Below are 16,031 nucleotides of genomic sequence, written 5' to 3'. Positions count from 1 at the left end.
ACAGGCAGAGGGAGAAGCAGGCTCCCTGTGGGGACCCTGATACAGGACTCAATCCCAGGACCCTGGGATCATGCCCTGAGCCATAGGCAGATGCTGAACCACTGAGCCACATGGGCACCCCAATATATTTTTTTAAAGGCAAGATCAGGGCAGCCCAGGTGGCTCAGCGGTTTAGTGCCACCTCCAGCCCTGGGCATGATCCTGGAGACCCAAGATCGGGTCCCACGTTGGGCTCCCTGCATGGAGCCTGCTTCTCCCTCTGACTGTGTCTCTGCCTCTCTCTCTCTCTCTCTCTTTCTCTCTCTCTCTCTCTGTGTCTCATGAATAAATAAATAAAATCTTTTAAAAATGTAAAAGGCAAGATCAGGACATAGATACCAGGGAAAAGTCCCACGTGAGTATACGGTGAGAAGATGACCATTGCAAGTCAAGGAGATGGGCTTTAGGAGACACCAAACCTGGTTGACACTTTAATCTTGGACCTCTAGCCTGCAGGACTGTGAGAAAATAAAATTCTGCTGTTTAAGCCACTCAGTGTGTGGTATTTTGTTTTGGCAGCCTGAGCCGACTAATACCTTGCCCCCTTTTTAAAGATGTTTATTTATTTATTTGAGAAAGAAAGAGAGCAAGGCTGATCCTAGGACTCTGGGATCATGACCTGAGCCAAAAGCAGATGCTTAACCGACCAAGCCACCAAGGCACCCTCTCTGTGACCCTGTCACATAGTGTGGTGGGTGAGGACAAGGAAGGACAGAGAAGAGAACCTTGGTTGCCTGACTCCTGGTTTCTTTCCATTATACCACATTTCTTATCTATATTCTGGTTTGTTAACTACACAATTCCAAGTTAGTATCTTGGGATGCGATATGTGAATTAACTGTGCAGAAGTCTGAGATTCACTAAGTTTGCAGTGTCACTTGTGTCCAGATAGCAAGAGAAGCAATCTTGTACCAGGATAGTCCAAATTATCATTTCCTGGCACATCTCTTAATCACTCTGAATTAAGTTTTTATGATTGTCAGCAATCTGCTATTTCAAAGTTGAATATATGAAATTTCAATTTATCTCCATGCATATGTGCAGATTTTGCAATTACAAACTGTTTTTCATGACCAAATTGATTATCTTGACTAGACATCCATGAAATGAAATGTATAAGGTCTGATTTTCAGCTCCGGCCTCAGTATACATCATTTAGTTTAATACAGACACTCTTATTCCTTATTCTGTTGGGATTTCTTTGAAAGACATTTCATTTTAATTTATTTTAACAAAACCCACAGAAAAATACTACTTAAGTGAATAGTATAAAAGCGCACATTATGGGAAAGAAACTGAACTCAGAAGTTCTTATGATGTTCTAATTTAGTGTCACCACGTTTGCTTGCCATTTTAATGTTAACTCTTGACCATTTAGTCACCTTTATAACTTGGAAAAGCAAGTTGTTTCCTATATTTTTGGGTTGTATGATTTTTTTATCCTATATCAAAGCCAACAAAAGATGCGATTTTTCCCCCTGTTCTTTAGTATTTGAAGCAGGGGATTTTTCTTCTGCCTATACTTTCTTTGGGGTCAGCTTCAGTTAGATTACAATAAAACTCACCTATTTTAAGTGTGCAATAAAGTTTGAGAAGTACGTTTAGTCATATCACTACAATCATGATCTAGAATATTTCCCTCACCTCTAAAAGTTAATTTGTGTCTGTTTGGAGTCTGGCCTCTGGCAAAGTCTGATGTGATTTTTTAATCATCAGTTTTGCCTTTTCTAAAATTTCATATAAATGAAATAATATGTAGTCGTGTGTATGTCTGTCTTCTTTCATTTAGCAAATTGCATTTGAGATTCACCCATAACTTTTTAAAAAAGATTTTGTTTATTTATTCATGAGAAACACAGAGAGAAGCAAAGACATAGGCAGAGGGAGAAGCAGGCTCCCTGTGGGGAGCTTGATGTGGGGCTTGATCCCAGGACTCCGAGATCACTCCTGGAGCCAAAGGCAGATGCCCAACCACTGAGCCACCCAGATGCCCTATCCATGAGTTTGTGTGAGTATATAGTTCATTACATTTTGTTGCTGAATAGTATTCTATTGTTTATCCATAGCTGGTTGAAGGACATTTGTGTTGTTCCCAGCTTTTAGTGATTATGTATACAGCTACTATAAACATTCACATAATGTTTTTTTTTAAGATTTCATTTATTTATTCATGAGAGAGAGAGAGAGAGAGAGAGAGAGAGAGAGAGAGGCAGAGACACAGGCAGAGGGAGAAGCAGGCTCCATGCAGGGAGCCTGATGTGGGACTCGATCCCAGGACTCCAGGATCACGCCCTGGGCTGAAGGCAGGTGGTAAACTGCTGAGCCACCCAGGGATCTCACACATAATGGTTTTTGTGCCAACATACATTTTCATTTCTCTCAGGTAAATATCTATGAGTAGGATAGCTAGGTTATATATTAGGTATATATTTGGCTTTATAGGAAACTGCTATACTGCTTTGCAGAGGGACTGCAGTAGTTTGTAGCCAGTAATATATAAGATGTAATGTCTCTGCTAATGTCAGGATATATTTTTGTAGCTACTCTAATGGGCATGTAGTGTAGTCTTTTAAAATTTATACTACAGGGTACATGGGTGGCTCAGTCCATTTAGCAGCAGGCTCTTGATTTTGGCTCAGGTCATGATTTTAGTGTCATGAGATTGAGCTCTGTGTGAGGCTTCCGCAGCAGTGCAGAATCCAGTTGGGTTTTTCTCTCTCTCACTCACTCTTCTCCTCCCCACACCCTTGCACGTGTGTGTGCCCCCATGCTCTATAAATTAATTACTTAATTGAAAATCTGAAAAAAATTTACACTACATCCTGGTGCAGCGCAGTGTTATCTTAGTATGGCTTTATTTATTTATTTATTTATTTATTTATTTATTTATTTATTTTAAAGATTTTATTTACTTGTTTGAGAGAGAGAGAGAGAGTGCATACGGGTGGCGGAGGTAAGGGGGTGGTAGAGAGGGAGAGGGAGAAGCAGGCAGCCCTATGAGGGATTGATCCCAGGATCCTGAAACCATGACAGGAGCTAAAGACAGATACTTAATGGACCGAGCCTCCCAGGTGCCCCTAGTATGGCTTTAGTTTGCATTTTCTTGATGAGTAATGAGTACCTTTTCCTGTATTTATTGGCCTTTTGTGAAATGTAGTTCTCTTGTCTGTTTTTTATTGAATTGTCTTTATTTATTTATTTTTAGATTTCATTTATTTATTTGACAGAGAGAGAGCACAAACAGGGGGGCGAGGCAGGAGAGGGAGAAGGAGAAGCAGACTCCTTGCTGAGCAAGCCAATCCCAGGACTGTGGGATCACGTCCTGGCCAAAGGCAGATTCTTAACCCACTAAGCCACCCAGGCACCTCTGAACTATCTTTTTTTTATTGACTTGGAAGAATTTTTTAATATTTTATTTATTTATTTATTTGAGAGAGAGTGAGTGAGAGCAAGATAGGGCACAGGAGTTGGGGAAGGGACAGAGGCAGAGGAAGAGAAAGAAGCAGACTCTTCACTGAGCAGGGAACCCAATGCAGGACTCCAAACCAGGACCCCAGCTGAGGGGAGATGCTTAACCGACTGAGCCACCCAGGTGCCTTGACTTGGAGGAATTTTTTAAAGTTATATTCTAAGGATGAGTCCTCTGTCAAATGTATATGTTGTGGCTTATCTTCTCACTTTCTTAACAGTATTCTTTTTTTATGAGCATAGTGTTTTAACTTTAATGATGGCTATAGTAGGCTGACTAATGGACTTCCAAAGATGTCCATGTCCTAATCCCTGAAACTATGGGTATATTACCTTATATGTTAAAAGGGACTTTGCAAAGGGAATCCAGCTAAGGATCTTGAGCTGGAATGTATATAGTTACAGCGTCCTTATAAGAGGAAGAGATGATGGTGAGAGTCAGAGAGAAAGAGATGTGTTTATAGAAGCAAAGTCAAAGGTTTGAATATGCACTGCTGCTGAGTTGAAGATGGAAGAAAGGGCCATGAGCCAGGGAATGCAGGTAGCTTCTAAAACCGGAAAAGCAAGGAAACTTATTCTCTGGAGTCTCCAGAAGGAACAAAGCCATATTGACACCTTAATTTTAGCTGAGACTTCTGACTTCCAGAGCTGTAAAGATAATAAATTAGTATTGCTTTAAGTTACTACATTTGTTGTAATTTGTTATGGCAGCTTTGGAAATGAATGCAATGGCTTACCTACTCACTTTATTAAAAAGCAGTTTTTCCTTTTTAAAATTTTCTAATTTTTTAGTGCTTATTGTATCCTGGCTAAGAAATCTTTGCCTACCCCACACTTGTGAAGTTATTCTATGTTTTCTTGCAGAAGCTTTATAGCTTTACCTTTTACATTTGGATCTATTTTATATCCTAAATAAATTTTGGAATATGTTATAAGGTGGGTTCAATGTTCATTAAACACACACACACACACACACACACACACACACACACACACATACAGGTATCCAATGACTCCAGCACATTTACTGGGAAAAGATAATCCTTTCCCTCTTTGAATTGCACTGGCACTTTTGTCAGCAATCCAATTCCTGCATATATTTGCATCTGTTCCAAAGAACAATTTTTGTTTGTGTTCTTACATGAAGTCCACAGTGTCTTAATTTCTGTACCTTTACAGTAAATCTTGAAATTTGATCGTTTTTATCCTCTAACTTCATTCTTCTGCTTTAGTATTATCTTGGCTATACTGAGGTCTTCGCATTTCCATATAATTTTTAGAATCACCTTGTCAATTTTTAAAAACCTGTTAGAATTTTGAATAGGGGTGTACAAGGAAGATGTTTTAGTACAGACATTTAGATCCTTCAGCTAAATTTTATTCTATTAAATCTTTGAATATATACATTTTTCTGGTTTATCTGTTAGTAACTTTTTATGTTTGTAACTTAACCTAAATTTATGATAGTAACATATGCTTATGGTATAGAGTCACATTTTGTCCTTAGAGTCAGTTAAGTCCTTAGCTTAATTTATTGGGAGGGAAAAATGGTTTTCAAACTGTGGGTCATGAAATGAATTCAGTGGTCCTTATCAACATTACGTAAAATAAAATAGAACAGGAAATATCAGAGTAATCATATTTAGTTTTGTAAAACTTTTTTTTAAGGTTTTATTTTATTATTTTTTTATTTTTTTAAAGATTTTATTTATTCATGATAGTCACAGAGAGAGAGAGAGAGAGAGAGAGAGAGAGAGAGGCAGAGACACAGGCAGAGGGAGAAGCAGGCTCCATGCAGGGAGCCCGACGTGGGATTCGATCACGGGTCTCTAGGATTGAGCCCTGGGCCAAAGGCAGGCGCCAAACCGCTGCGCCACCCAGGGATCCCGAGGTTTTATTTATTTATTTGAGAAAGAGAGAGCAGGATCAAGAAGGAGGGTCAGAGGGAGAGGAAGAATCAGGGTCCCCACTGAGCAGGGAGCCCCACATGTTACTCGATCCCAGGACCCCAAGATCATGATCTGAAGGCAGATGCTCAACCACTGAGCCACCAGGCATACCTAGTTTTGTAAAACTTTTATACCAGCATGTATATCATCTATCTATCTATCTATCTATCTATCTATCATCTATCTATCTATCTATCTATCTACCTACCTACCTACCTCTACCTATGTTTTGGATCTTGTTGCATATAATATTTTTTATTTTGAGTTGTGTTGAAAGCCCATAGCTACAGTATGGTGCTGTGTTTTACAGTTTTATCTCCACAAACCCCTTTTAAGTTGAAGTGTAGTTGACACTATTTGGTTTTAATAAAGAAATATTGCCAGATTATAGACTGTAATTATCAGGGAAACTATTTTTTAAAATTAAAATACAGAGGATAGCACATTCAACTCAATTACCTTAAAGGTATGAGGGATAACTTCTTTGAATGTATTTTATATGAACCACAAGCATTTGAACGGATAGTTTTAACTGGATAGTAGGAATGATCACTGATCTAGAAGTTGAAGCACTTGATTACTATTTCCAGTGTCCTTAGCTAAACTCTTTTGCTTTATAGCTTAAATTTCCGTATTTAGTAAAGATAGAAGAGAATCTTTAGGTCATTTATTCCTCAGAGTTGTGGGCATGAGAGAAATCTGGTAGTACTTTGAAAATAGTAAAGCAGGGGCACCTGTTTATTGACTTCCCCAATGTTGGTGTTTTGTTTTTTTTTTTAAGATTTTATTTATTTATTCATGAGAGAGAGAAGAGAGGCAGAGACACAGGCTCCATGCAGGGAGCCCAATGCAGGACTTGACCCTGGGGCTCCAGGATCATGCCCTGGGCCAAAGGCAGGTGCTGAACCACTGAGCCACCCAGGGATCACCTCCCCAATGTTGTTAAAAGGTATCACTATGTGGGGACACCTGGCTGGCTCAGACAGAAGACCCTTGATCTTAGGGTCCTGAGTTGGAATCCCATGTTGGATGTAGAGATTAAAACAAAAACAAAAAACCAACCACCAAAAACCAACGAAAACTTAAAAAAAAAAAAAGGTATCAATATATGGATATAAGCAAGCTTAGTGATGTCTGTAGTTAAATCTGGCTCATGTGGAAACCAAATTTAAGAACATATCACATTGTTAAAAAAATCATATTAAAAATACTAATATATTGTAGAGTCCACTTTTAGGCAAACAGTCTTGAGAATGGATGTAGAAAGGGTCATAGTGACCACCTGGCTGAACACAGGCCCATCAGGTGACCCACGTCAAAATATCCATAGGCCATAACTAACCAGTGGGCTACTTACAACTAGGCACAGTTCCCAAAAAAGGGAATATTCCATATGTCACCATGCCTCCTCTTCCTACCCCCTTAAAAAAAAAAAATATTTTACTTATTTATTCATGAGAGACAGAGACACAGGCAGAGGGAGAAGCAGGCTCCGTGCAAGGAGCCCGACATGGGACTTGATCAGGATCACACCCTGGGCTGAAAGCAGGCGCTAAACGGCTGAGCCACCAGGGCTGCCCTTCTTACCCCCTTTAAAGACAGTCCTCATGCACTGCCTCCTTGCAGACAGCCTGGGTGGCTCAGCGGTTGAGCATCTGCCTTTGGCCCAGGGTGTGATCCTGGGGTCCTGGGGTCCAGTCCCACATCGGGCTTCCCCGCAGGGAGCCGGCTTCTCCCTCTGCCTGCATCTCTGCCTCTCACTCGGTGTCTCCCATGCATAAAGAAATAAAATCTAAGAAAAAAAGAGTATAGGGAGATACTTGCAAAGAAGAGTTAAAGAAAAAGCAATTAGGACGGAATAACACTGAAATTATGTGTATTTTTAAATTGTGAATCTTTAGGTACGGAGTATTCTTGTTCAACTCGTACCTCCAGTGTTAGTACATTGCTTGGTACGGAGCTTTAAAGACAAATGTTTGCTAAATTTTAAGTGATAAACGGAGAGTGGAGGAGGTAAGCCAGAGTCGCGTTACATCTAAGAAGACAGGGAGTAAAGATTTGGATCCCTTCATATGCTAGCCCTTTTTAATCCCGTATCAGTGTTGATACCTCTGATTCCCTGACATTTCCTATCAACCAGATTCTGCCAATATTCACGTCTTCCCTCGGGAAAGGATTTTATTTTCTAGACTCTCTCTATGGCGCCATCTGCCGGAGATGTCAGGAATCTCCGCCTTTAACCCCCTCCCTGGGCGGTCCTTTACGGTCCTCCCTGTTTTTTTTTTTTCCTCCCCGGGAGGTTCCCCTACGCGCATGCGCTCTTGGTTTGACGGCCTGCGAGAGACTACAATTCCCTGAAGGCCATGCGAAAGGAAAAAAAAAATCCCGTGGTCGCGGGGAGAAGGAGGGAAAGACGTGAAGGCTCGCGAGAGAATGGGATTGAGGCGACTGCGCGAAGTGGGTGGAGCGGGGTGGAGAGGGTGAGGAGGAAGAGGAGGAGGTGCCGTCCCACAATACCAGGCGGGAGGGCGGTAGGCGGTTTGTATCCGGGCTGTGAGGTGCTCGGCCCCTCCGCGGACCTTGCTGCCTCTGTCTCTTTAACGCGAGAGGAAGCGATGCGGAGGGGTGGAAAATGGCAGAGCTGCAGATGTTACTAGAAGAGGAGATCCCGTCTGGCAAGAGGGCCCTGATAGAGAGTTACCAGAATCTGACCCGGGTGGCGGACTACTGTGAAAACAACTACATACAGGTGAGGCGCGCGGGCGGGCGGGGGGCAGGCGGGGGCCGGCCGGCCGGGCCGAGGATCCGCCGCCTGCCGCCCGAGTGACCAGCCCACCGGGCGGGGTGGGGAACTGCCCGGACCTCAGCGGCTGCCTCAGCCCCAGCCTCAACCCCAACCCCAACCCCAACCCCAACCCCAACCCCAGTCCCAGCCCGGGAGAGAGAGAGCAAGTGGCCGGGCTGAGGGAGTAGGGCTGCGATACAGGAAGTGGCTGCGGCGGCTGAAACCGATAGAAGCCGAGAGAGAAAATGGGCGAGGGATCCCGGCGCTCGCGGCGGCCGCAGACCGGCGCCCCCCTGCCGTCCGCCTCCCTTCGGGGTGCGCCCCCCCGGGTCGGGCTCCCCCCCCGCCCCCCCCCCCCCCCCAGCGGGTCGCGCGCTGCCCTCGGCCGCCTTCCGTTCGCCGCGCTCCTGTCCAGGAGAACCCGCTGCCGTCCGTCCCGAGAGGGGTCTGGGACGGGGGGAGAGGGAAGGGCAAGGAGGAGCGGCCGAAGGGAGAGGAAAGCGGGGTGTGTGTGTGTGTGTGTGTGTGTGTGCGCGCTCGTGTGTGGCGGGGGAGGGCAGGGTGGGAGCGATTATGTCAGTTCAACCCAGAGGGTGTGTCTTTTTATTTATTTATTTAAAAAAAATTTGTCATGAGTCACATTACACAGATCTCCCGGAGGAGAGGAGGAAGCGGATGGGGAGCGAGGGAGGGCGCATAAGAGAAGTTAATCTCAAAATTCCTGTAATTGAAGGTTTGTAAATTTGCCTGGCTGTCCGAATTCAAGTCGGGCCCCCCCCGCCCCAGCATTTTCACTTCCGCCCCACCACAATGCATTCTAGAGGTGGTGAGGACTGTCCTTATCGTAAAACATGAATTATTCTGAACTACTTGCAAAAATGTCTTGCGCTCTCTCTTCCCCAAAAGTTCTTGGACTGTTGGCTTTAAAAGTAGCTTAAAATAGAACAGTGTAACTGCCGGTTTCTTGTTTTCTGAGGTTTCTCTCTTTCCGACCTAAGTAAAAGTCATAGACTATGAATCCAGGTAGATTACCGGACGTATTTAGCCCTAGGACCATAATGTTAAATGTTACTAAGTTTATTAGAACATTCTCAGGCTTTAATTATGTCAGGTTCTTGTTGGTTTTTATTTTAATGATTGAAAGTGATTTATACTGTGATAGTTTGGTTTGTAGATCTTCAGCTGGGTAAACCAACAGTTTGCTGTAGAAGCAGTTAAGGAGCAGAGTCCTTTGTATCAATATAATGACATCAAAAATTCGCTTGTTAGGATAAGGCATAATCCAGACGTGCTCTGAAAGAGTCGAGTTATTGCAATTTAGAACTAAAGTATTTCTAGAAATGCCTTCCATGTGATTATCAAGAGCCAATAATTTCTATGTTGGCAAATGGTTTGTTTCCTTTATTTTTAGAAAGAGATACTGTTTTCAGGATATTTTGAATATTTCTCAATTTCCATAGTAGTAACATTGTGTCTTAAGTAGCACCAGTAAGAATTTATCTCCTAAACTTTTTCAAGCTTTTTACTTTAGGAGTTCTGATAAATAAACTTCTTGAATGGCCACCATGTCTACTGTAGTATTTGTTTTTGCAAACTTTGTAGTTAGCCTTTTAAAAAAAAAAATCTAAAATCTATGGAAAAGTGAATATAGTTTTCAAAAAGAAAAGTGGTCTTGTAGTTTATTGATATTAACATATACAACTTGTATTCACCATAACATGAAAAGCCTTAAAATTGAGATGAATCTCAATTTGCTGAAAGTTCTGAAGATTCTGAAAATTAAAGGGAAAGCACAGGAAGTTTCTTGTCCCCCCAGTCCAGAAAAATCATTTCTTTGTAGAAGTCCATAAATAAGTACTTCATGAAAGGGTGGCTTCTTTTGCGGTTGGGAAATCTGACAAGTATATGGTGTGGTAACTGCTACGTGTTGGCAAATGCGTGTTTTAACTTGTCTGTTGACTACTTTTCTTTTTTTTTTTTTCAGGTAGTTGTGTGCTGTATAGTTTTTATTTTTTTCCTCCCTGACCTCTTTCCTCTTGCCACAGTCATGTAACTCTGAAACACTTTTAAACTTCATTAGTAATATTCCTAGTTAAGATAAATCACGGTGTTTCTTCTGTAATCTTTTTTTTTTTTCAAAGATTTATTTATTCAAGAGAGACACAGAGAGAGGCAGAGGCACAGGCAGAGGGAGAAGCAGGCTCCATGCAGGGAGCAGACGCGGGACTCAATGCCTGAGTCTCCAGGATCAAGCCCTGGGCTGAAGGCGGCGTTAAACCGCGGAGTCCCCCAGTCTGCCCTGTAATCTTTCTTAGACATATTAGTACCATGGTGCCAAGAGCCATTGCCAATGGCCCCAAATTGTTTTTGGTGGTTCTAAACTTGACACCAGTTAAGATATTTTGAACTTCGGTGGGGTGGGGGAGATGAAATTCACACATAGTGTTTATCTTAGTAGCCTTGAAATTTGGAGCAGCATGATGTAGGCTACTAGCTGCCTTCCCTGAGATGGGGTCAGGCTCAGATGATGGAGGCTGGAAGTTGATGTAGTAGCTTAGCCTTTGTGACATGCTGTGCTGCTAACTTTGGTGGAATAGGAAACATGTAGTGCTAGAAATATCCATTTAGCTGTCTTTTGAGATCTTTCTATATCCTTTCTGTGACCCTGGGTTTGAGTTATAATGAATATTCTACATAAACATATTACTTCTCAGGGAAAGCATATAGTCATGTGTGTGTGTGTGTGTGTGTGTGTGTGTATACATATATATATATATAGTCACTTATATTTTGTGAATTTTTTTATACTCAAGATGAGTTATTTTATTGCTTGGGTGATTTTTATCCTCAGAGTTCAATTTTTATTTTGTTTTCATACAGTTTGGAAGTACAATTCAGGTGAGTTGTTTAGTAGACAAGTTCTTTTGGCTGTGGTGCAGTTGAGCATAGAGCACTTTATTAGTTCTTCAGGGCCTGTTGACTTTAATTATTAAATTGTTTTATTAATAGCAAAACTTCTCAAAAGAGTCTATTACTGTAAAAAAGGATGGTGCTTTTGAAATTGCTATGGGGAAATAATTCTCAAAATATAAAGTATTTTATATATAGACATGAAGAAAAATCTTTGCCTTTTTTTGTCTTCAGTTTGAGTTTTTTTGGTGGGTTAGGTCAAGGACAGTCATTCCTCAACTTGTACATACTCGTATCTGACCAGTTCTCTTTGTTCTACTTTAGGGTCTTTATTGCCATTGTCATGGGAACTGTTTTGGGGAATAGGAAGGTAAGCTAAGTGAAAAGGAGTAGAAACTGCTAAGACAGGTTTCTCAGCATGCAGATTGCTAGATTGGGGTCTTCCATATAACTTTTTTTTTTAAGCATAAAAGTCTTCCATATAACTTTTTTTTAAAAGATTTTATTTATTTATTAATGAGAGAGGCAGAGATATAGGCAGAGGGAGAAGCAGGCCCCATGCAGGAAGCCTGATGTGGGACTCGATCCTGGGACCCCAGGATCTTGCCCTGAGCTAAAAAGGCAGACACTCAACCTCTGAGACACCCAGGTGTCCCTATGCTTTTCTTTTTTTAAGCAGATGATCAGCCTGTAGTCAGAAGCATCAAATACCTAGCCTAAAGTTAAAGTTCTATATCTTTAGACAGTGTGTAGAGTCAAACACGATTTTCCTTTTAATGAATACTGACTGAATGGGGATGTTTATCTGAGCATAGAGGATAAAAAGCTGGTATGAAGAAGGTAGTACTATAATTGCTTCTATTTGTTGAGTACCTACCCTGTCCCAGCCTCTGCTGGTTGATCTGTATTATCTTTAATTCTTAAAAAACTCTCCACGATAGGCAGTATTCTTTTATAGTTAAGGAAATTAAGAGTCAGAAAAGTTAAAAAATTTTGTTTGATCATACAGTTAGTAATTGGCAGTCAGGGTTTCTGCCCAACTCCGAGAGGCTCCACAGGCTGCTCTCTTGCCATATCACTCTGTCTCCAGACTCTATTGAATCTAGACTAATTCAGAAATGTCATAGGATGAATAGACTCTTGTTGGAAAATCTAGAATCTAACAACTATTTTATCATCGTTTCTTCTGAGTTCCAGGTTGCAAGTATAAGAACAGGTATGTTTGTAATTTGGGGACTTGCCTTCATCACCAAAGGATGGTAGCTTTGGCACTTGAAGTACTGTATTATAGAAATCAGGCTAGTTTTTCATCGAGTTTGGTGGATCCTTTCCTTTCTATGCATCTTTGTCTGGTTTTTAAAATTCTGATTCAGCTTTGCAATTGTGATAAGAAAATTTGTATAATAATTAGTAGAAGTTAGCAGGGGCTCCTGGGTGCCTCAATCAGTTAAGTTTCTGTCGTTGGCTTAGGTCCTGATCTCAGGGTCCTAGGTTTGAGTCCCAGGTTGGCCTCCCTGCTTAGTGGGGGGGTTTGCTTCACCCTCTGTTCCTCCTCCCCACTTGAGCTCTCTCACTCTCTCAAATAGATAAACTCTTAAAAAAAATTAGTAAAAGTTAACAAAAAAGTCTTGAAATATTATAATTATTTCTGACTTCCACACAAACTAGGTTCAGTCAAAATGGTTAAGACAGTCAAAACGGTTAAGAAAATTAGGGTGGAGGGATCCCTGGGTGCGCAGTGGTTTAGTGCCTGCCTTGGCCCAGGGCTTGATCCTGGAGACCTGGGATCGAACCCCGGGTCGGGCTCCCTGCATGGAGCCTGCTTCTCCCTCTGCCTGTGTCTCTGCCTCTCTCTCTGTCTCTGTGTGACTATCATGAATAAATAAATAAAATCTTAAAAAAAAAAATTAGGGTGGATTGGAAATGGTAGAGTTCTTAGAATTGCACTTTGCATTTTGAGTACAGGAGGCACTAGCAAAATTAGAGATACAGGTTGGAAATTTAAATGAATTAAATAGGCTTTTAGTAATGTACAGTGTGGTGACTATAATTAATACTGAATGTAAAAAAAAAAAAAAAAAAAAAGAAGAAGGCAGCCTGGGTGGCTCAGCGGTTTGGCCCAGGGTGTGATCCTGGAGACCTAGGATCAAGTCCCGTGTCAGGCTCCCTGCATGGAGCCTGCTTCTCCCTCTGCCTGTGTCTCTGCCTCCCTCTCTCTGTGTCATGAATTTAAAAAAATCTTAAAGAAAAAAAGTTTCTAAGAGAGTAGATCTTAAAAATTCTCACTATAGGAAGAAAAAAAAATTATAATTGTGTGGTGATGAATGTTGGCTAGGTTTATTGTGGTGATTTTTTTTTTTTTTAATTTATGAGAGAGAGAGAGAGAGAGAGAGGCAGAGACATAGGCAGAGGGAGAAGCAGGCTCTGTGCACCGGGAGCCTGATGTGGGATTCGATCCCAGGTCTCCAGGATCGCGCCCTGGGCCAAAGGCAGGTGCCAAACCGCTGCGCTACCCAGGGATCCCTGTGGTGATCATTTTGCAGTATATACAAATACTGAATGATGTTGTACACATGAGGCTAATGTTATGACAATTTAAAACAAAACAGAGCTTTAGATATTTTATGGAAGATCCTCAGTTGTTTGATTTATACCATGTCACACCATGTTTATTAATGCTGCTGTGAAGCAGATAGAATCTGACGACCTTCCATATTAGGTCTTACAAAAAGTCCATTCATAAGGATAGAATATTATATCAATTCTTATTATTAATACTCTCAAGGATATGGACTATTCTTTAGGGCTGTATGTTATTTGAAAGTTTGTGTTAAAACTAATGTCCTAGAGTGCCTGGGTGGTTCAGTTGGCTAAGCGTCTGACTCTTGGTTTTTACTCAGGCCATGATCTCAGGGTGGTGAGACAAAGCCCTGCACTGTGCTCTGTGCTCAGTGTGAAACCTGCTTGAGATTCTGTCTCCCCCTCTGCCTTTACTGCCATGCTCACATGCTCTCCCTCTCAAATAAAATCTTAAAAAAACAATTCTTCTCCTTTTTCCTTTTGTAACTTTCGTACTAATAAGAACTTTACCTATGGTGCTTTGATCGAATCCTGATCTGTTTAGATCCTGAGTTTTAGCATGCTTGTATCTTTTGGACATCCTAATTCCTCAGGATGAGGATACTTGTAATGCCTTCTGTGTGTTTCTGTGTCCTCCAGTTGGTTCTGATAGCTAAAGAATGCTAATACTCTGTAGTGGAAGAAAGGTATTTGAACAAATGGGGGTGTGATCTGTGATTGTGTTTGTTTAAAATAACCTTACCATTTCCAATCCATCCTATTTCAAATATAACTTAAAGTATAAGGAAACTGGGTAGCTAGGGTGGCTCAGCGTTTTAGCGCCGCCTTCAGCCCAGGGCCTCATCCTGGAGACTCAGGATCGAGTCCCACGTCGGGCTCCCTGCATGGAGCCTGGTTCTCCCTCTGCCTGTGTCTCTCATGAATAAATAAATTAAATCTTAAAAAAAAAAATGTATAAAGAAACTAATTTTGAACTTTATTTTACTAGTAACACAATAATTAAAAATTCATTATGGAAAATTTCAAACATGTTCAGAAATGGAGAGAATATATAATGAAACCTTATGTTCATTACCCATCTTCAACAATTATCAACTCCCGGCCAGTCTCTTTTCATCTATATTCCTCTTAAATCTCCTTACCATTATTGTAAAGCCTATCTTTTACATATCATTTCATCCATGAATATATTAGTATATTGCCCTAAAAGATAAAGGGTTATTATTAAATCTATTGCATAACTTTTATATGTGGAGAAAAAAGATGATGAATGTTATAATTTACAAGTGACAAAAATGAGTAGGAAGCTTTAAAATGGTTAATATATATATTTTTACTGTTAACATTTTTAATTTACAGCCAATTTTGTTAGTGATTCCTGCCATAGGTTGATTAGATATAGCTATACTATTTGGTTCATATGGAATTTTTGTTTTTTTTTTTTTCCTTTTACGATTTAATTGACTTCATTAAGCAATTCATGAATCTAGTATCATCCCACATAGCAAATAGAGGGGAGCTCCCAAGTGGATTCTTTTTTCTTGAGATATAATTCATATAAAACCAACCACTTTAAAGTATATAGTTCAGTGGTATTTTATGCTCTACAGTGTTGCACAATCATCACCTTGATATAGTTCCAGAACATTTTTATCACTCCTCAGAATAACCTTGTACTCATTAAGCAGTTTGTCCCTATCCCTACCCACCTAGTACCTGGCATCTGCCAATTTGCTTTCTGAATTTTTGTATTCTATACAGTTCATATAAGTGGAATTATACAATACGAGGCCTTTTGTTTGCTTTCTTTTACTTTATAGTAAACATTATATTTTTGAAGTTCATTTTATAGCACGTGTTAGTACTTCATCCTTTTTTATGGCTAATATTCTACCAAATATACCACATTTTGTTTATCCATTCATCTGTTATTGGACATTTGAATTTCTACTTTTTGGTTATTGTGAATGGTATTATGAAAATTCATGTATGGTGTTTATTGGAGTACTTTCTTTTCAGTTCTTTGGTATATACACCTAGGAGTGGTTCATAATGCTCTTTTGTTGTGAAATATATAGCTATCTGAATGAGTACTATCATATTGCAGTGTAATGAGGGAATTGCAGGCATGAACATATACTCAGAATATGAGTGTAAACTGATAGCAATTAAGACTTGGAGTCTTAATTTTTCACTATATATAAGATTAATTTCCTTCATTACTAAAGTGATATTAAATATAGGAACTGCACAAATTTTAAACTTTTTAGAAATATACATGGCTTAGACCATTACAGGTT

At 40.5% G+C, this 16,031-nt stretch overlaps 1 protein-coding gene across 12 annotated transcripts in view; it reads left to right on the top strand.

The window, feature by feature from the left end:
- The window catches only part of ABI1 (abl interactor 1), a 137,858-nt gene that overhangs the window by 12,284 nt on the left and 109,543 nt on the right, over positions 1 to 16,031 (top strand). For 4 of the 12 annotated variants that reach the window (XM_026013644.2, XM_026013643.2, XM_026013638.2 and 1 more), the window contains exon 1: positions 7,884 to 8,205. The exons of 2 other annotated variants lie outside the window; for them this stretch is intronic. In XM_026013644.2, coding sequence (XP_025869429.1) covers positions 8,089 to 8,205 — 117 coding nt within the window. In that variant the 5' untranslated portion in view covers positions 7,884 to 8,088. Of the gene's footprint in view, positions 1 to 7,862; positions 8,206 to 16,031 lie in introns of those variants that run through there. 6 more of the 12 variants (XM_026013642.2, XM_072742178.1, XM_026013637.2 and 3 more) reach the window with 4 other exon arrangements.

The sequence above is a fragment of the Vulpes vulpes genome, chromosome 2 (assembly GCF_048418805.1).
Source record: "Vulpes vulpes isolate BD-2025 chromosome 2, VulVul3, whole genome shotgun sequence".
NCBI lineage: Eukaryota > Metazoa > Chordata > Mammalia > Carnivora > Canidae > Vulpes > Vulpes vulpes.
This window is presented reverse-complemented; position numbering and strand designations above follow the sequence as displayed.